Here is a 21,750-nt window from a genome sequence, read left to right as displayed (position 1 = left end):
TTCCTCTTAGACTTCAGGGATACACGGAGTTTGTAGATTTGGTTGGTTGAAGGCTTTAAAGGCAGGCTTTAGTTCCTGTTTTCCCAGATTCCTGTACTGTTAAGGGAAAGAACCTGATGACTTCAGCCATGGCAAGTACAGAGAATTGTGTGTTTGAAAGAAAGCAGTCAGGAATGCTAGCAGTGAAAAACTGAACAAACAGAAGTGATTTTATCTGGTACAGTTCCAAGATAGAAAAAGTGGAGCAGGTGGGGCCTTGTGCCCTCCCTCCCCCCCATGGGGGGGGTGGGCGTAGCAGCACATATACAATCATAGTAAATTGGCAGAAGAACACAACAGATTCCTGGCTAGAGAGGAGAGATAAGGCAACGTGCATGGGGGAGCCTGAGGGGGGTGCATCCCCTCTGCTCCTCCCACAAGAACTTCCCCTTTGGCCCATTGAAGACTTGGCGGGCAGCAGAGGCACAGCTGGGAGTGGCATGGCTTCCAGCTCCCTGGCTTTTCTGTTCACTGTGCTCTTGGGTGAGGGAGTGCTATGAAAAGGGAGACAAGTAGTTTCTGCACCAGTCCTGCTCTAGGCCACCTGCAAGGCAAGATGTGAATGGAAGGCTGGTCAGAGTGGCATGTCCAGGTCCTGGTCTGGGTCCTGCAGCTTCCACCTACATTCCTTAGTTAGAGTATCAATACCCCATACTGTGTCCCTCTGCGCCAGACTACATTGAAATCCACCCCAAATTTCCAATACCAGCTTTCCCCCTAGTCTGTGGCTCCAGTCTACAACCTGGCAGTTTTATGTTAGGTGTAGAATATTTACTTACCAGGGAAATAGATTATTCCATTTTCTTTAACTTCTCTTTCCTTGGCACCATTGATTTGTGAATATAAGGCAATATGAATAGTAGGCTCAGGAAGAAGACATGACCAAGAAAATAGATGGATTTATATACCTGTGGGAAGAGAGAGATGAAGCATGCGGTGTCTTGAGGTGTGAGAGGTTTTAGTGAGTCTCCTGGTAACCATTTAGGTGGGCCTTAATTACCTTAAACCACTTGTCCCATGTGAAGAGGCAAAAGGCAGTCATTGAATAACCCAAGAAGAGCCAGTGGATTGTCTGTTGCACCAAGTAGAAGAAGGGCTGCAGGATAGTAATAGAAGCTAGGTTGCTCAGGGCTGGGCTGTCTCGAATTAGGTTGGCAGCCTGAGGAGGAAGGAGAGTAGTCATCAGTGTCTTGTCTCCTTCTGAATCCCCTTTCTACCCAGCACCCTTGAGGCCCACCTTCTTTTCCACAATAACAATGAGGAATTCCATCTGGAAGCAGACCAGGTATCCTGAGTGTAGGCCATGCCAGAGGGCCAAGAACAGCAATGAGAGACCCTGGGATAATTCTTTATTTCCAAGGAACTTGAGCCGTTTGAAGAAGTAACTAGAGAAAAGGGTGGGCAAGGATGAGCCTTAGACGAACTATTCTCATTCCCACCATCCTGCTTCTGGGTTCTTGGTTCCCTGATGAGTAACTTGACTCCCACTTGTGGCCATAGGGGGTTGAGGTGCGGGAGACAGTGCTAACTGGATATCTTTAGAGATGGAAGGTGATGGCTGTTTAGAGTCAGAAAACAAGACTCCAGGTTAACAACTGAATGAATGCCTACTAAGTGCTTGACAGTGAAAGGGCAGTGGGAAAAGAGATCAATCTCAAACTGCTACACTCTAGTGAGGACAATTGAAGAAATAAACAGGGCAATGGGTAACAAATACAGTGGCAGAACTGGGATTAAGCTAGGGCTTGAGTCCCTTTTATGGAATGTTTTTAGGGAGATGAAGCAAATAAAATAAAGGCATGATGTCCATCTACAACTAAAAAAAGAAAAAAATGGACAGTCTACCCAAGTGGGAAAGATGGACAGAGGAGGCATCATATATCTCTGCCTTCCAGTGCGGGAAAGCAGCAGAAGGAAGGAGTTCAGGTCTAGGGCTCTTCTCCAACTGCTTACCGGGCTACCCAGGCATTGGTGTTGATGTTGAAAGAGGCGATGGTGCCAGTGAAGCGGGGATTTGTCTCGAAGAGCCACACCTTCATGTTAGCACAGGCATCCCACTTTGCTTTTCCATTTTCTTCAAAGCCATTGAAGCCCAGCCCGGTCAAAATGCATACTCCTTCCTGAGGGGAGGCACAGCTCAAGATTCTCTCCACTCCTGCCCTACCAGCCCCCACAGCTTGTCTAAATATGACCCTTTTTCATCTTTCCTACTTACTGTGACCAGCCAACAGGTGACGTATTTGTAAAGCACAAACTTGCCCCAGACCAGCATGTACATGCAGCGGAACCAGAAAGGGTGGTTCTTGAGGAAAGAGAACACATGTGTTAGAGATAGTACATGGGCATGTTCCCCTTAGTGCTCTTCCTTTTCCAATCTGTATCTGGTTACTTCATACCTGTCAAAATCTGTCAGATGGGCCTGGACAGTCTGGCCTAACTGCCTTTATAACAGGATAGAGGGAATAGGCAGGGGAGTCCAGCAAACATCTCTCATCTTCCCTGAGGAGTCCCAGAAAACAGCTCTGTCCCTAACTCTTCTACTGGCTGCCTGCCTTCACAAGGTACTGTCTGAAACAATAAGTACTAAGGGACCTTACATATCCACATTTCATGTTAGTTTAAGGAGAAACCTACCCAGAATGGATATGAAACTGCTGCAAGCCTTTCAACTGGGCAGGAACAAAGCCAGCATTCCCCTCTCCCTTGGTTTCTGAATTCCCTAGAAGGGCCCAAGTCTGTCAGTCAAGAGAAGAAAATAGGCTGGAGGATCAGCAGCTGCTGCACTCCAGGGAGGAACTTGGACATAACAGAGCAAGCTAAGAGCCCTTTAGGGGGAGGAAAGGGGTGCTAAAGTGCACCTGGCACAGCCATGTGCCCACGAAGGTCATTCAGCGAAGGCTGATGAACATGTCCTGGCCCGGCTGGTACTGACACCAATTCTCACAGATCTAGAGCAAAATCAATATGCATTTTGTAGATGGCATCACCTACTTCTTTGCTATCTACAGGGGTCCTTGCCTGTCCACTTTCTATCTGGGAGGCAGTGGCAGTGCTGCTGTGTTAACAACCACTCACTTCATAGTCTTCAGTGAGGAGATAGTCTTCTGTGATGTGGGGACTGAGCAGGGTGTAGCCGACCAGGTAGACAAGACCAAGACTCAGGCGCTTGAGAGCAGGTACGGTGCTGGAAAGGAATGAGCTGGGTCACAGAGGGCACAGTCAAAGCCCTTCACCCTGTGACCCTCAGTTACTCAGAAGAGTGTTTCAGGGTAAAAATGACACGAGGAGCTCTGCTTCCAAAGTTGGTACTGTTTCCGGGAAAGAGATCTCCCCCGAGTGGTTGGTTATGAGGAATGGTACCCACAAACCTGTAAGTCACAGGATGGTAAGGGCAGTGGGGGAGCAGTGTGGGTAAGTCTTGTAGTGTTTAACCCTTCAGGGATGCTATTGAGCTCAGGTTCTTACCAGGGTTCTCAATGTACACTGGGACTGACAATCTCATGTAGAGAATAATAATCACCAACAAATTCCAACTTGTTCCTTCCTATTTTGGTTGAACTGATACTGAAACTCATGTTAGACAAGTTCTCAGTGAAGGAATTCTGGTGACTTTTAAATTTTCTTCTGATATATATTCATATATACTTTTATGTATTTAATATTCTCTTTTGTCTTTTTTCCCTTTAAATGAGAAAACAGGCTTTAAAGGCAGGAATGTGACTGGTTCAGACAAAATCCTGTGGCATAAAAATGAATGTTTATGTCTGTGCTACAAGTTCAGCATGGATGGCTAGAAGTAACCTGGGTAGAAAAGTGCCCACTAGGACAATGGGCAGGTAGAGTGCCTGGTGTGAAAGTCCAGGTCTGTGTGACATGGCTCTGTGTGCTAAGACAGGCTGGAGAATGCAGCTGGGGCTGGCCTTCAGGAAAGTCATTTCAGAAGTGACTGTTGGGTGAGATACCTACACAGAAGTCTTGACCAGGAGGGGCAGTTACCTGTTTGGCATCTTCCCTGGTATGTCAGTCAGCTGCCCCTGCACCAGCTTCATGTAGTGGTTCATTGAGAACTGGGGCCCTACCAAGAAGGCCCCATAGAAGTAGGAGAAACCAGCAACTTCCAGCAGGGAGGGGACACCCCGTATGGCATATTTCTGTTGCTCAGAGGACAAGGAATTCTATGCCGAGAAGAGAATGCATGGTTCAGGATAGCCTCGAATCTCCCCCCAAGAGCCAGTTTGAGTGTCCCCCACCCCTATGCCCCACTATCTGGGGTTCTTCAGCTTGCCTTCTCCTTGGGGGATGGAAAAGAGTTGCTTCATGTGGAAATGAATATGTGTGGGGTAGCTCAGCAACTGTTGGCTGTTGCTGCTTTGACAAATGCCTTGTTGGCACTGATCTCTGGACTTTGTGCAGGAGCTGGATCCTGAGCAAGTTAGAGTTGTTGATTCTTGCTCAGAGCTATCTGAAATGGATATCACACAGGCTGGGGAATGAGGGAGAGGCTCTGCCCCTGGTATTTGGGTCCAGTCTTTTGGTAACAATAGCCTTCCTCCTTCCCTCTGGTTAAATGCTTAACCTCTCTGCAGAGGAATTGGTACTTACCTGATTTCTCCCTCCGTCAAAGTAGTCAACAGCCAAACCTGAGCAGAGAGAGAAGGGGTGGGTAGAGTAGAGGGAGAGGACAATGTGAGGATGTGGCCTGTGGACTGAGTGCAGCCAGGAGTGTAATGGGAAAGTACCAGTAAGGTTTTGGTCTGAGGTGGGTAGGGCCCAGCTGGAAGGAGGAAGGCAATGCTCAACCACTTACCAATCAGCTTCAAAGTCAGGACACAATGTGGCATTGTCCACTTGATGTCATAGTTGCCTGTGGCTGTGTAATAATATCCAGCAAGAAGGTAGGCCTAGGAGAGAACCAAGTATTTATTCTACCATCACTACTATGTTTTCCTTTACTTTCTCCTCATTCTGGAATCCCTCATTAGAAGCTTTAAGTAGTTTTTTACAAATGGAGACACTGAGCCTATAATGGGAAGAGATGTGCTCAAGGATTATTAGCAAAATAAGGGCTAAACTGAGACAAGAACTGAGATGCTTGGCTTCCTTAGCTCATTCTAAATTGGTGTTCTTCCTTGCCTTTAGAAAACTTCCCTCATAGACTGCTAGGCTAATCCTGATGAGAACCAATGAAATTCAATTCCATAGTTTTGTGCAAAGGATTAGCTGGTGCACCTTCTTTGAGGCACGGCAGGAGTTAGCATTATGATCTGCATATGAAACACCTGGGCCCAGTCATAGCATGACCAAAAGTCAGACTGCTGAGTATTGGAAGGAGGGGTTGGAAATGAGATCTCTTAATCCACTGCCTTTTCTACACCATAGTCTCCTACCTCCCTTCTGCCTCAGTTGTGACCTGAGATGCTAAGAGAAAGATGCTTACCATTTGCAAGCAAAAGGTAGTGAGGACAGCAGTCCTGGTGCGGCCCATAAGTCGAAGGATGAGGAACTGAAGTATAACACATAGCAAGGAGTGGTAGAACTGGTATCCTAGATGCAGAGAACAGAATTTTAGCTTGGTTTTTTATATTTAAACTCTTCTGAGGATTTTCAACCACAAAAAGATATCAAAAGAAAACACTGTGGTATTAGGAATATTATTATTATTTTTTTTTGTAGTTGTGGATGGACAGCATGCCTTTGTTTTGTTTCATCTTTATGTGGTGCTCAGGATCAAGCCCAGTGCCTCACATATGCTAGGCAAGTGCTCCGCCACTGAGCTATATCCCCAGGGCTGAATTTTTTTTTTTTTTTAAAGAATAATCTTGGGGCTGGGGATGTGGCTCAAGCGGTAGCGCGCTCGCATGGCATGCGTGCGGCCCGGGTTCGATCCTCAGCATCACATACAAACAAAGATGTTGTGTCCGCCGATAACTAAAAAATAAATATTAAAATTAAAATTCTCTCTCTCTCTAAAAAAAGAAAAAAAAAAAAAAAAAGAATAATCTGTGGTTTTGGTGGAAGGGGATGAAAATGAGTTGTGTAAACATTGGGATTATCAAGGTGTTTATGGTATTTCTGTATGTTTGAATGGAGGGATCATTCTGAGGGGGTATGCTTGGATCTGTCACTCAGTTATAGCCATAGCAGAGAAACTGATACTTCTCTGTTGATAGGGTCAGGCAAGCTACCATCAAAATGCTTGTACTTATTATTTAAATTTATTTCCACAGTGCCGGAGAATGAACCAGGAACTTGTGCATGCTAAGCAAGTGCTCTACTGCTGAGGTACATTCCTAGCCCTAAATTTATATATTTATTTTTTGTGGTACTAGGGATTGAACCCAGGGGAGCTCTGGCACTAAGAAATATTGCCAGCCCTTTTTATCTTTTTTATTTTGAGATGGGGTCTCACTAAGTTGCTTATGGTTTTGTTAAATTGCTGAGGCTAGCTTCCAACTTGCTATCTTCCTGCCTCAGCCTCCCAAGTATCTGGAATTACAGGTGTGTTCCAAACCTGTCTCTGAATTTATTTTTTAAATCGATATAGAAAAATGTAAATATTTTACATGCTTCTGGGATACCATGTGACATTTTCATACATGTATAATTTTTAATTGCTTTGCCTAACACATTCTTTTTCTTTTTTTTAATATTTATTTTTTAGTTTTAAGTGGACACATATCTTTATTTTACATTTATGTGGTGCTGAGGATTGAACTCAGTGCCTCAAGCATGCTAGGCAAGCATTCTACTCCACTGAGCCACAACCTCAGCCCCAACACATTATTTTTCAAGATGTTTTTACCTGACAGAGGAATGTACATAAAAAGGGGAAAAAAGGAAAAGTTAAGCTGAGCTCTTTCCATATAACCCTCTCTTTGCAAGCAGAGCATTAATTAAAACTTCCCAAACCATCAAATTCTCTCAAGGAAATTTTGTTCAAGTCTGTTCCTTCCCAGCATCCTTCTAATCACAGGGTCACTGCTAACTTGGTTTACTTACCAAAGTTAAAATAAGCAATTGAGAGGCCTGTAAAGGCATGGAAGAGATGAATGAGGTAGCTGTCCTTGAAGAAAAGGTAATGTCGATAAAACAAAGCCAAGGGGTACCCTAGATGGGGAGAAAGATAACAAGGTTACTCATGCGTGGTGCCATTTATCAGCTTGAAGCTCAGTCCAGAACAGAGAAAACAAGAACAAAAACAAAACCCCACATATATTATATGGATTCAACAGAGAGGAGGATAACAGTACCTTAATGATTCCAAAGTTGTTTTGTAAATAAAATTTAGAAGTAAACATACTGATTTTTTTATCGAGGTAATACAGATTTGGATCCTAGGATTAGGTTTTATTTATAACCTATTATTATTGCTGGGAATTTTCTCTTCATTGAAATTCTTTTTTTTTTTTTTTTTGTATATGTGTGCTTGGATCAAACCCAGAGCTTTGCACATGACAAGCAAGTGCTCTAGCACTTTTTATTTATCTTTTAATATTCTTTTTAAACAAATAGCACCAGGAATAGGGGACCAGAAGAAGGGGAGGAGGGGGAGTGAGGCTCCAGCCCTACAATCCATACCCGTCCCCTTTATATTTTATAATGTATTTACAAGCCCCAGAGGGTGGCGTGGGGGGAAGGGGAACTCCCTCAACAGGGTGGAGGCAATTCAGGATCCTTGTCCCTTTGGGACCAAGGCTCTTCTGCTCTTCTGGAAGGCCCTTCTAAGGAAGGTGGCCCTGTCCGTTCCCAAGGTTTTGACATCCAGTACCGAGGCTTGAGGGTAAAGGTCAAAGTGCTGGGTGTGGAATACTCCACTATAGGTGGAAGGGATGGCCTTGAGATAGGAATTGAGACCAGATAAGGACCTTCCAGGTGGGGAAGTGCAAGACAACCCAGATCCTCCAAGGCTGCTGCTTAGCTTCTAGTAATTCTGGAAAGGCTTTAGTTCTACTGGGTGCAGCTCTGCTTGCCCCAAGCTAGTGGGGAAGGGTCTAGCAGGTGGAGGCCACACAGCCAGGCTGGGAGGTTGCAGAATAGTGCCCAGAAGTAACAGGGAAAGGGGGTAGAGATGGGGCAGGAGATGGTGCTGGTGGCAGGGGGCCAAAATTCACCACAAGCAGCTATGAATCTATAATAGGTAAAAGCATCTGCTATGCAGGGGCCCCTGAGGAAGCCACTTTGGCCACCAGGCTACAGAGGAGCAGAGTAAAAATCTGAAGGGGATGGCAGATCCTGGCATACCTGAAGCAAAGGTGGGTCAGGTAAAGGGTTGGGGCAGAAAGCTGGAGAGTAGAGGAAAAGAAGCCATCAACTTCTCCAGTTCTGTTACTTGCAGTGTTGAAATCCAGAATCTGGCCCCTTGAGTGCTTGCTACTCCAGAGAGCAGTACTTGAGGGAAGGGCTGGGGTTCTATAAGGGTGTCCCAGAGCGGAAGCCTCCTTTTTGGGATGTAATTTAGAGTCCATGGCCCCCTCCAGAGACCTGGGAACTGGGAGGCACGAGGCTGCCATAGAAGACATGAGAATATAGGTGCTAGCCTAAGAAATGGCCACAGTGTCCAGAACCCAGGCTCTGGGATTGTGGTTCAGCTGAGGCAGAAGCACTGGGGAGAAGCTCCCGATTTTGGGATATCAGAATGGCCCCAGTGACTGATGCTGTTAGTTCCTTCTCTGATTTTAAACTGTCTCCTACCACTATGTGTTGGTCTGAGTCCTTGTCACGAGAGCCAAACTAGATTGCAGGGCCAGGTTGATGGGATGGCTAGAGGCCAAGCTCTGACCCTCAGTCCATGTGCTGCAATTGTTCTGTGCCTATGGGGCTACATGGTAGAGGCTGCTCCAGGGGCAGTTCCTTGGTGTCCCCATCATGGGGATCAGGTGGCCATCTCCTAGGGGGTTCAGAGCCAGGTGGACCCTCATCAGAAACAGCATTCAGGGATGAAGGGGCCTCTCGTCTGCTTGGAGGACTCAACTCCCTTGAGTTCTCTATCAGGGCAACTTTGCTGACTGCAGAGACTTGATGACACCTGAGAATCCCCACCAGTCTACCCCATGTCAGACTGACTCATCTCTGTACCAGGCATATCCTCAAATGGACTCAGGAGCTCCATCCAGGGCTCCATGGAGCTGGGTTGGTGCCTCTCTTGGCTGGTGGCAGTATGTAAACTATCCTAGATGTGAGGGGTCAGGGCCTCTGTGCCTACATCTTCGGATTCTCCCTGAGGGCCAAGGACCTCAGGCTTTCAGGCAGGATTCCAGAGCTATGAGAAACTGGCAAAGATTCCTCCAGTAGCAGCTCCAGTTTTCCTGGAGGTGACTCCTGCTGTTTGGTGGGGGAAGGGATTAACCCCGGCACAGTCCCAATCCCCAGACTTTAAAAATTTTATTTTGAGATAGGGTCTCACTAAATTGCCCAAGATGGCCTTAAACTTGGAATTTTTTTGCTTCAGCCTCCCAAGTAGCTGAGATTATAGGTGTGTGCCACTGCACCTAGCTCTTTATTCAATTTTCAATGATATGAATGATATAAAGGCCAGGCATGGGGACTGGGGTTGTGGCTTAGCGGTGGAGTGCTCGCCTAGCGTGTGCAAGGCCCTGGGTTTGATCCTCAGTACCACATAAAAAAAATAAAATGAAGGGCAATGTGTCTACCTAACCACTAAAAAAAAAAAAAAAAAAAGAGATACAAGGAATCAATGCTCACCTATGCCCTAGAAATATTATTTTACACTTTGTGATCTGTCCTGTTAGCATGTTATCAGATTATCAAGAGGGTAAACATAAATTGATACTGGGCTACAATCTGGGATAGCACCTGTAGACAGATGTTCCTCACATTCTACAATCTGGGCACCAACCAAGTTATAACTCTGCTTAGGTATACTAGAAAAATGTCTTTGAAAGCTGTGATTCATAGTACAGTTCAAGGGCCACGTGCAAACTACAGGGCATCTCCTGATGGGCCATGTACTGATTATTCAGGGCCAGAGGTTGCTTACTAAATTAAAAAGCATCGATACATTTGGGATTCTTAAACTAAAATAAAGTGTATCTTGTGGTTTTACTGCAGATTCACCTTCAATGTTCTATGAAAAAGTCTGGCTGACATGCTTGCCAACATTCCTACTGCTCTAGTGCATTTTGAAGAACCAGAATCTCCCTACTGTTTTCTGGAAGGACACCTTACCTTTCCTGTCACTGCATAATTAGTATTCTTGAGTTGGTTGTGGTTCACAATTGCTGCAATTCTTGCTTTTAAATTATAAACTGCAGTTTGTTTATCAACAGCAATACAGTTTGTTTTGAGTTTGGTTAACTCTGCAGTGTTTAGAAGTGTCATACAGAAAGAAAGTGCTCATTTATGTGTAAACAGTTAAGTAAATGGATAATAATGTTATATTTTGGCTTATATCCTTTTAGTCTTGTTTTAAAAATATTTTTTAGTGTTGACAGACCTTTACTTTATTCATTTATTTATATGCGGTGCTAAGAATTGAACCCAGTGCTTCACACATGTGAGGCAAGCACTCTACCACTGAGCCACAACCCCAGCCCTAATCTTTTTCCACTGTACTTTTTTAAAACTTATGAGCTTGTACACATATTTTTTTCACATAACAGTATATATTTTTAAAATATTTTTTAGTTTTAGGTGGACAAAATACCTTTATTTTACATTTATGTGATGCTGAGGATCAAACCCAGTGCCTCGTGCATGCTAGGTGAGCACTTTACCACTGAGCCATAACCTCAGCCCCCACATAACAGTATATTACCATTTGATCTTGGTGCCAGAATTTACTGGTGTTCTCTTCTGCTCCCATAATAGGCTAGGTCCTTTATCAAGTTTATAGCTTCATACAAATATAGTAGGCCCTTGAACATTGGGGGGATTGGGGGACTCAACACCCCACCTCCCAGAAGAAAATGTGCATAAGCCTTTTTTTCTTTCCAGTGCTAGGACCTTAAGGATGATAGACACTAGGCCACATCCCTATCCCCTGCATATAATTTTTGACTCTTCTCAAAACTTAACTACTAGCAGCCTGCTATTGACTAAAAGCCTTTTCAGTAACATCAATATTCAACACATATTTTGTACATTATATGTATTATACATTTTTGTTTTTTTGCAATACTAGGGATGGAACCCAGACATTACTCTACTACTGAATACACCCCCCAGCTTTTTTAATTTTTATTTTTATTTTGAGATAAGGTCTCCCTAATTTGTCCAGACTAGCCTCAAAAATTTTTCCTTTTTTTTTGGTACTAGGGATAGAACCCTGGGGCACTCAACCACTGAGCCACATCCCCAGCCCTATTTTCTATTTTATTTAGAGACAGGGTCTCACTGAGTTGCTTAGGGCTTTGCTAAGTTGCTGGGGCTGGCTTTGGCCTTGCAATCCTCCTGTCTCAATTTCCCAAGCTGCTGGAATTATAGGTGGGCACCACTGTGCCTTGCTGGCCTCAAACTTTTGATTCTCTGGCCTCAGCCTCCTGAGTAGTTGGGATTATAGGTATGCACCATCATACTCGGCCACTAAAATCTCTAATTACATGGAATGCTTGAAAACTAAAAGATGCAATCATGTTACTCTGTCCCGTTGAGCTGAATATGATTTAACATTTTCTTGTAGATCTGGGTCATTTCTATTCCCAAGTAGAGTCACCATGGCTTTTTAACCTTTGAGGTTGTAGGAATCTGTTTACTCTAATTCTCACCATCCTGGATTCTGAGTTCATGCATTCATTTCTTACAGCTTTTCTGCCCCTTTCCTTGCTATTGTGGGTTCAATAAGTCACTTCTTGAACTTTCAGTGAGTCTGCAAGAATAGTTCCCTTTTTTTGTTGCTGGGAATTGAACCCAGGGCCTTGTATGCCAGGCAAGTGCTTCTACCACTGAGCTACTTCCTCTGCCCCTCCTTTTCCTTTCTTTCTTTCTTTTTTTGGTACTGTGAATTGAACCCAGGGATGCTTAACAACTGAGCCACATCCCCAACCCTTTTTACATTTTATTGTGAGATAGGGTTGAAATTGCTTAGGGCCTCACTAAATTGCTGAGGCTGGCTTTGAATCTGCAGTCCTCCTGGCTCAGCATCCTAAGCCACTGGGATTATAGGTGTGTGCTGATCCTTCTCCTGTTTCTAATTTACTGCAGGCCTTAGAAACTTTGTTTAACTGGATTAAAAAAAGAGATGTAAGACAAGAGCCAGGGCCTTAAGTGCTTTCCGCAGTAGACTTATAAATGGGCCTGGTAACATCAGTTCTGGCCACTCAAAGACCTTGTTTGGCCAGGTGTTGTGGTGCATACCTGTAATCTTAGTGACTCAGGAGGCTGAGGCAGGAGAACTGCAAGTTCAAAGCTAGCCTCAGCAACTTAGCAAGACCCCTATCTCACTGTCTCAAAAATAAAAAGGGCTGGGGGCTGGGGATGTGGTTCAGTGATTAGGCACCCCTGAGTTCAATCCCCAATAGGGGGAAAAAAAAAGAGATCCTGTTTGTTCTGACCCATAGAGGCACACCAGCAAACACATGATAATAAGATGGATGAACTGGGAGGACGATACAATAAATGCAGCAGGCCAGGTTACCAAGATTAAGACGCTAACAGAAGGGCAAAGCCTGGAAGGACGCTGCAAAGGAGAAGGAAGGAACACAAATGAATTGCTGTGATATCCTGGGTCCCCTGAGTGTATAAATACCAAAGCTTGCTTGCTCTTGGCTGCCACTCTGCTTAGCAGGCTTGAGCGCCTGGCGCCTGCTGTTTTTAGGGAGGGTGGTGTCCTGCAAGCTGTTTCTGAGTCTTAATGCATTTTTGTGGGAACCAGTGCTTTATATAGTGGCTATAGTCACCTATAGAATCATAAAAAAGCCACCAAAGCGCCTCCTCACTCACCCACCTACTCATCAGAATCTGACTCAGGAGGTTTGAGCGGAAAAGGACCTGTACTTTTAAAAAGTGCCACAAGTTCCAGGTTGGTGAAGACATGGAGGTGCTGGTAGAAAGATTTCCCAGAGAGGACAAGCAAGTTCTGTGCCCCTTCCCCCCTCCTGTTGCCCTGTGCATCTCTTCCATATGATGATTCCTGAGTTGTAAAAAATTCCTGTCCTTTTTTTTTTTTTTAAATATCTTTCCTTACTCATTTATTTTTTATGTGGTGCTGAGGATCAAACCCAGTGCCTCATATGTGTGAGGCAAGCGTTCCACCCCTGAGCCACAGTTGCAGCCCCAATTCCTGTCCTTTTAAAAAATTATTACTTTAATTTTTTGAGATAGGATCTTGCTATGTTGACTAGGGTTGTTTTGAACTTATGAGCTCAAGTGATCCTTCTGCCACCACTTCTGGAGTAACTGGGACTACAGGCATATGACACCATGCCCTGCTCTGAATTGTATCCTTTATAATAAAATGGTAATAACAAGTAAATTGTCAAAAAAAAAAAAAAAAAAGTGCCACAAGTGATTCTATGTGCAGCCAGGGTAAAGAAGCAGCACCTTCCTAAAACTCTAATGCAAGGCTGCAATTTTTTTTCCCCCTCTTACCAAGAATAAAATTCTCAGCTTGGAATTTGAGGGTGGCTGTCCTTTCTTTAATTGTACCAAATGGGTTTTATATAGCTGGTCCAGAGGTTTTCAAGAACATGCTGGCACTCTTTCTCATTCGCGAGTACTGGGGATTGAATACAGGATGCTCTATCACTGGAGCTACAATCTCAGCCCTTGATTCTATTTTGAGACAGGGTCTCACTAAACTGCCCAGATTGGCCTCAAATTTGTGTTCCTTCGCCTCAGCCTCCCAAAGAGCTGGGATTATAGGTGTGCCTCACCATACCTGGCCTTTTTTTTTTTTTTTCCTCTTTGCTGAGGGTCTTTACAAACTCATTAACAGATGGAATGATGAACTAAAGTATGCCCTAAGCTAAGGATCACCTATTAGAATGGGACTCCCCAAGAGCAAACATTAGGACATTTGAGATGCTATGCTCTTTAAGGTAGGCTGTTGAGACACATTTAATGTGGTCCTCTCCAGGGGCTGCAGTCAAGCACATGGAATGAATTCACTTGTGTTCTCCAGTCACTGGAGGTTTACATAGTTCCATGTGCTGTTTGCATTTGGGACCAGGATCGATTATAAATGAAGGTAACTATTTTCTGTACAACAGTTGGGAAATTACTTAATAATCCTAAAGTCGTAAGGCTTCACTTGAACGAAAAGGAATGTATTATTTAACAGGTAAATTTCTTTTTTCTTTCAGCCTACACATCTATTTCTGGGCTTTGAAGGAATATATCTTAGTCCCATTCAACCTTGGTTAAAGAAAATAAGCATGTTTTGACAAGTGCGAGGGAGAAGTTGTTCACTGAGCCAGATGTTGATATCAGTTTTATAAAAAAGACTACTTTGATAGACACTATAAAGGACTAATGTGACATCCTAGCATACAGTGGTAGTTTTCAAACTTTTTGGGCTCAGGACCACTTTTATGCTCTGGTGCACACTTATAAATCGCAAAGTTCAAGGCCAGCCTTAGCAACTTAGCAAGGCCCTATGCTACTTAGGGAGAACCTACTTCAAAATAAAAAATAGGGCTGGGTTTGTGGCTCAGTGGCAGAGCGATTACCTGGCTTGTGTGAGGCACTGGGTTTGATCCTTAGCACCACATAAAAAAACAAAACAAAACAAAAAATAAATAATATAAAGGGATGCTGTCCATCCCCAACTACAAAAATAAATAAATAAAAATAGATAGATAGATGGATAGATAAATAAATAAATAAAAAGGGCTGGGGATGTGGCTCAGTGATATAGTGCCCTGGGTTCAATCTCCAGTACAAAAACCCCCCAAACAACAACACCACCACAAAACCAAAAGTGGATATTTTCCTTTGATACTATATGAAAATCAAAAAGTAATAGTTTCTTAAACGTTAGTTGTAATGTGGAATGTGAAACCATATCAAGGAACTTTTCACATTGTTATCCACTGATGCCTGCAACGTGGTGCACACTTATAGTCCTAGCTACTCCAGAGGCTGAGGAAGCAGTTTGAAATCAGCCCAGGGCAACAGAGTAATACCCTCGTCTCTAAATAAAAAGGTTTAAAAACAAAACAAAACAAAAAACCCACGTCTCTCTTGAGTTTTGAATGGGTCTATAGCCCAAGCATGATTCTATAACATCAGACATTGGTCAGCTAGAAAATATGGGCTCACTGAGTCAGGCAGATCTTCAAATATTAATATACTTCATTAGACTATAGTATAAGAAATACACATTCCTTCATATCACCATTGATTTAAGCAGAAAAGTCCACATATTGGGAAACGGTCAAGCTCATGATAGTAGTGAACGCATTTTTCTAAAATTCGAATTTTTACTTGAAAGCTTGAATTTTATCACTGGCTATAAACATTGTCAGTTGTTTTCCTTGAAATGAAAAATTTCAAGAGACTGTCTGCCAAATGTTAAGTCCAAATAACTAGGTTGTCAGTTATTCTTTCAAGTAAAACTGGTAGCCCATGAAAAAAGAAGCTGCTAAACCAGAATATAACTCAAGTTATTGCCCAAGTGTTTCCTCCAGAGAGCCACTATTCTCCACCAGGACAAAGATCTGCTTTATGCATATTTCCTGTTTCTTCAATTGGAAGATTAAAACAACATGTACTCAATGATTCAGGTAACTTTAAGATTGTGTGGGTAATACTTTGGCAGCCACTGATGGTTTTGTTTTGTTTTTCTTCTTCTTATAATGCAGTCCTTTTCTTCCTTCCTAGTTTCAATTGCTCTGTTTTATTTGAGAACTTCTTTTTCATTGGTTTGAGATATACAACCTTCTGATTCTTTACTTTTTCTTTCTTCCTTTTTTTTTTTTTTCCTCCTGGTATTAGGGATTGAAACCCAGGGGTTCTCTACTGAGCTACATCTTCAGCTGTTTTAATTTTTTTTTTTTTTTTAAATTTTGAAATAGGGTCCCATTAAGTCTCCCAGACTGACCTACAACTTGCTATCCTCCTGCCTTGGCTTCTGGAGTGGATGCTATTACAGGGATGTGCCACCATGCCCGACTGTGTATAAGTTTTTAAGTGAACCTATCTTTTGCATTCTCTTGGGTACATGCCTAGGAGTAGGTCTTCTAACTTTTTCCTGTAACCCAGTACTTCTCATCTAGACCAGTTTTTAAATTTCCCATCCACTGTGGACCAAACCTTTTATAAAATACAAAGTCATCCATGTGGCTGTGGCAGTAATGTCAAATTGCTATAAAAGTTCCTGAGCATTTACTCTTATTTTCTATGCTTGCTTTGACTGGCATGGGTTGGCTGACTATAGTTTGTGTAGATTGAACCCACTTATCTTTTTGTTTCACTGAAGGCTTTCTTCTGGCTCTTAAATACAGCTGACCTCCAGGAGGACTCTCTGCAACTTTGGAAACACCACCTATGCTCATGTAACTTAATATAATCTTTATGCCAAAGACAAGCTAGTCCTAACTACTCAAATTTCTGTTCCATGTTTCCTGTTCCCTTGCTGGATATTTTTAGTATAATATTTCATACCAGCTCAAATCCTATGTAACTAAAGGATGACTTTCTCTTTAAATTGGTCTTCTTTTAGCATTATTAAAATTAATGGTGTTACCATTCTCCAGGTACACAACCACATTCAAATACTTGAAGCTGTCTTTGCATCTTGCCTTTCCTTGGTTCCCTGTAGCTGATCATCAAATCCTTTGATACCTCCTTTCCCAGGTCTCTCACTATCAGTATCACTATCCCCATCCCCCTTTTTCAATGCTACCTCAAGTACCTCACCCTGAAACTCTTATAATGACCCTCTGACCTCTGTCTGCAACCACATACTCCTGTAATCCTACACTAGAATAAACTTTCAACTCCTTCTTAGAATCCAGCAATGGCTCCCAACAGACTACTCACCAAGTCCCAATTCCTAGTTTAGGAATTCCTATTTTCTAAACTACATTTCTAGTTAAAGCTTCCATTTTCCTGCTTCAGTTAAAACTGATTTGCCTTTTTTTGCCCAAACACATATTACATGTTTTATGTCTCCATCTTAGCTCATACCAGTTCCTTTAGGTATAATAATTTCCCTAAGAACCCTCTACTAAGTAAGGTCCTAGCTATTCTTTTTAATATTTATTTTTTAGTTTTAGGTGGACAAAATATCTTTATTTTATTTTTATGTGGTGCCGAGGATCAAACCCAGCGCCTCACATGTACATGTTAGGCGAGCGCTCTACCACTTGAGCCACAACCCCAGCCCCAGGTCCTAGCTATTCTTCAAAACCAAGTTCAAGTGTCTCCTTCTGTAGGGCTACCTTGGAACACAACAAACTCATGACTCAGTGTATTATGGACTTATGACTTAAGTACCTGGCATATAGGCCTAAAATTCTCATTTCACAAATCATTCCTCACATTTTTGTTTTGTATTAAAATTTTTAAGCTGGGCATGGAGGTGTACACCTATAGATCTCAGCAACATGGGAGGCTGACATAGGAGGATTTCAAGTTTGAGGCCAACCACAGCAAATTAGCAAGACTCTGTGTCAAAATAAAAAATAGACAGGACTGGGGATATAGCTCAGTAAAGGGCCTCCAGGTTCAATCCCTAGTACCAAAAAATTAAAAAATTAAAATTAAAAAATTCATATGTTTGTAACCCTTTTCCTAATGGCCTCCAACATTCATATGCACATACATACATACATCTTTGGATCTTCCATAAGGTATTATCCCACATACTTTATTTTTTGGTTGATTAACCAATAGTTATTGACAATAGCTGTTTCATCTTGAGCATCAGTTTCCTCAATGAGTTGTTTTAGGGACTAAAGGAGGTAAAATGCATATACAGTAGTTATCAAAATGTGCCTAAAATATTCTACGTGTTCACTAAATTATATCTATACACATTCACATAAGGCCAGAGGGTGGTAGAACAGCTTTCTCTGAAAAATGCTGGGGCAAGTGCATATCAGAGCTTCTGAATCTACTTTTCATACAGTGTAACAATCAAATTGAAATAGGACAGAAGACATAAAAGACATATAGAAAGGAGACAAAAGGAAGAACAAGTGTGTGTATGTATGTGTGTATGTATGTGTGTGTGTGTGTGTGTGTGTGTGTATATTTGGTTCCAGAGTTTGAACTCAGGGGCACTTGACCACTGGGTCACAACCCCAGCCCTTAAAAAAAAAAAAATTTCAGTTGTAGTTGGACACAATGCCTTTATTTTATTTGTTTTTATGTGGTGCTGAGGATCGAACCCAGCGCTTCACATGTGCCAGACGAGCACTCTACAGCTGAGCCACAACCCCCGTCCACATCCTCAGCCCTTTTTTGTATTTTATTTTAGAGACAGGGTCTTAATGAGTTGCTTAGCGCCTCATCATTGCTGAGGCTGGCTTTGAACTCGTGATCCTCCTGCCTCAGCCTCCCGAGTCACTGGGATGACAGGTATGCTCTACTGTGCCCAGCTTAAGGAAGTATAGTTTTAATTTAAAGCTTCACATACTTTTTCAGGCCTGTCACTCCCCAAAGCAGTCTCTCTTCCAGGTCTGTCATTCCTAAATTTCTGAGAAATCTGTAAATCTTAGTTACTATAAATTCATCCACTTATAAAATAATACCTTGTGTACTGTTAATCAGCCTACTAATAACTAGATTAAGCAAAGAGATACAATATTTTAAGAAATCTATGATTTCCAGCATTACCTACTGATTGGATAATGGATGCCACATCAGCCTAGGGGTCCTGAGAATGATCATACTAAACTGTCTTGTGATCACCAGACTGCTGTCATCCCCATATAGCTTCTCATACCCACCCCTCACCAAGTCCTTTAAAAGAGCCCAAGATCCCAAAAGCACATCTCACTCTTGAGATAGTCCTCATTCTCCTTTGAATATTTATCTGCTTTCCTTAATAAATTTATGAGTCTCTGAATGACATGTGCTGAAATTCTTTTCCATTACATTAATTCTTTTCCATTAAGGACCCCACTAGTACTGGAGTTGAGGACCCCTTTTCTAGGAATTGTTCTCACCTCTTCTAATGACAAAATGACTAAGGGATTTCCTTTACATCAGTGTTTCTGAAGATTTGTATCATATTTATTTTATAAGGATATTGGTTATAGCTTGCTGGGAACCCTCTCTAAATTATAAATGTACTATCTACATTAAAGCTGCTAGGTGTGGTGATGCTTGTCTATGACTTCAGTGATTCTGAAGGCTGAGGCAAGAGGATCGCAAGTTCTAGGCCAGCCTGGGCAACCTACTGAGACCCTGTCTCAAATTAAAATAAAAAGGGCTAGAACTGGTAAAGTGCCCCTGGGTTCAATTCCAAACCAAACTACCAGAACCTACAGGATTGATCTGTCAACTCTTCTCCCTGTCCCACTTTTCTTTTTTTGTGGTGCTGGGAATCGAACCCAGGGCCTTGTGCCTGTGAGGCAAGCACTCTACCAACTGAGCTACATCCCCAGCCCCTTGACCCACTTTTCTGTGACTCATCTTTTCTCTGACCTTCATCATTCTGCTCTAGCCACAAAGCTCTCCTTTCCTAGAATATTAGGCAGGGCCAACCTTAGAGTCTTCACATGAATGGGTTCCCTGCCTAGAATGCGCTTGTCTACAAATAAGCATTTCAGATCGTCAATAAACATCACCTTAACATTGAGGTCTTCCCTGACTGGCTTATCTAAAATTGCATACAACAACAACAAAAATTGCATACAACAACTACTCCCCACCCCTGCAACCTTCCCATCAACAAACATTCCCTGTTCTACCATGCTTTATTTTTCTCCTCAATATTTATTGCTACTTAACATACTATATATTTTATTTATCAGTCTTTGCAAACAGGGATTGTTGTCTATTTTGTTTTCTATTGTACCCTAGTGCCTAGCATCATTCCTAGACCCCCAAAATATTTGTTGAACTGATGAAACAATCAAAGAGAGTGAATGAATGCTCTATATTCTGGGTCAATAAAATATTTATTAAGCATCTATTATGTGGTTAGCATTGCACTAGGCATTAAGAGGAATATGGCAGAACTGTTAAGAGGTGCTTTTACTGTTAAGGAACTTGCTTCTTAGAGATTAAAAATATATAAAATATGATGTTCTATGGCAAGTGCTATTGTATGAAATAGACAATGTTGTAGAATTAGAGAAGAGAGATCAGCTTCAACCAGAGTAGTCAGGATGAGTAAAATTCAAATAAAGAAAGAAGCAAAGACATTCCTAGGGAGGAGAATAATGCCACAAAGACATGGAGGTAGGAAAGAGCATGGGATATTCATTCCAAGAGATAGGGCTAATTAAAACAGGGGGAAAATAGTGCAATAGGAATGAATAGGAAAGTTTGGAAAACCAGGTAGTGTCTGAAATTGATAAAAAAAAAAAATCAAGAGGATTGATAGGTTCTGAGGGAAGAGGACACATCAAAGATGGTTAAACTATTAACACAGAGTCTTCAAACATTTTTGGTGGTATAGCTGCTAAAAGAATTGTGACTATTATCTTTCTCTCACTTTATTTTTGATGCTAGGGATTGAATCTTTGATCCCAGCACTTTTAAAATGATGCCACCTAAAATTTTTAAGTTTAAACAACAGCAAATGATGTACGTGTGTGGGTGCATGTGCTTTGATTTTGTTTTCACAATGCCAGGGACTGAATCCAGATGCTCTGCCACTGAGCTACATTCCCCAGCCCTTTTTATATTTTATTTTGAGACAGGGTCTTGCTAAACTTCCTGGTTGGTCTTTAGCTTGGGATCCTCCTACTTTGCCCCTCAAGAAGCAGAGATTACAGAATATATCACCTTGCCTGGCTGCATGTGTGCTAGTCTATTGAGGATGTGCTTTTAATTTTCATTTAACTTATTTAATCTTTTTAGTACTGGGATTGAATCTGGGGGTGCTTTACCACTGAGCTACACCTCCAGCTCTAATTATTTTTTGAGGTAGGGTCTCCCTAAATTTCTGAGGCTGGCCTCAAACTTGCAATTCTCCTGACTCAGCCTCTTTGAGTCACTGGGATTTATAAGTATGTGCTACCAAGTCCTGTTGAAAATGTGTTTTAAGTATATGGTGAATATCTGCCATGCAATCTGTTAAATAAGAATTACAGGAAGCCATTATTTTGGACTAAACTCCTACAGTGGGCCTCAACAGACCTAGCTGAAAATTACTCCTGCTTAAATTCTGTGTTATCAGCCACAGAGATATATGCCTGTAATCTCAGCTACTCGGGAGGCTGAGGCAGGAGGATTACAAATTCCAGGCCAGCCTGGGAAACTCAATAAGACATGTCTCAAAATAAAAGACCTGGGTGTGGTGGCATATGCTTGTAATCTCAGCAACTCAGGAGACTGGGGCAAGAGGCTCACAAGATCAAGGTCAACCTCAGCAGCTTAATGAGACCTTGTCTCAAAATTTAAAAATAAGGGCTGGGGTTGTGGCTCAGTGGCAGATCACTTGCCTCTCACATGTGAGGCACTGGGTTCGACCCTCAGCACCACATAAAAATAAACAAAATAAAGATGTTGTTTAAAAACATTAAAAATAAATAATAAAAGGGCTTGGGATATGGCCCAGTGATAGAGTACACCTGAGTTCAAACTCCAATACCAAAGAAAGAGAAAAAAACTAAAGAAATAAAAGTTCCATGTTAT

At 42.3% G+C, this 21,750-nt stretch overlaps 1 protein-coding gene and 1 non-coding gene across 4 annotated transcripts in view; both read right to left on the bottom strand.

Annotated features, from left to right (window-relative positions):
- The window catches only part of Lpcat3 (lysophosphatidylcholine acyltransferase 3), a 48,875-nt gene that overhangs the window by 5,589 nt on the left and 21,536 nt on the right, over window positions 1–21,750 (bottom strand). For 2 of the 3 annotated variants that reach the window (XM_015500655.2, XM_015500656.2), the window contains 12 exons: window positions 7,039–7,146; window positions 5,477–5,583; window positions 4,847–4,940; window positions 4,642–4,679; window positions 4,036–4,214; window positions 3,115–3,223; window positions 2,255–2,341; window positions 1,993–2,159; window positions 1,277–1,424; window positions 1,040–1,198; window positions 819–947; window positions 184–583 (listed from right to left, as the gene is read on the bottom strand). In XM_015500655.2, coding sequence (XP_015356141.1) covers window positions 831–947; window positions 1,040–1,198; window positions 1,277–1,424; window positions 1,993–2,159; window positions 2,255–2,341; window positions 3,115–3,223; window positions 4,036–4,214; window positions 4,642–4,679; window positions 4,847–4,940; window positions 5,477–5,583; window positions 7,039–7,146 — 1,313 coding nt within the window. In that variant the 3' untranslated portion in view covers window positions 184–583; window positions 819–830. Of the gene's footprint in view, window positions 1–183; window positions 584–818; window positions 948–1,039; window positions 1,199–1,276; window positions 1,425–1,992; window positions 2,160–2,254; window positions 2,342–3,114; window positions 3,224–4,035; window positions 4,215–4,641; window positions 4,680–4,846; window positions 4,941–5,476; window positions 5,584–7,038; window positions 7,147–21,750 lie in introns of those variants that run through there. The other variant, XM_048787579.1, reaches the window with a different exon arrangement.
- On the bottom strand, window positions 19,476–19,549 carry Trnav-cac. The gene has a single exon. It is a non-coding gene; the product is annotated as a tRNA-Val (tRNA).

The sequence above is a fragment of the Marmota marmota genome, unplaced genomic scaffold, assembly GCF_001458135.2.
Source record: "Marmota marmota marmota unplaced genomic scaffold, marMar, whole genome shotgun sequence".
Lineage (NCBI taxonomy): Eukaryota > Metazoa > Chordata > Mammalia > Rodentia > Sciuridae > Marmota > Marmota marmota.
This window is presented reverse-complemented; position numbering and strand designations above follow the sequence as displayed.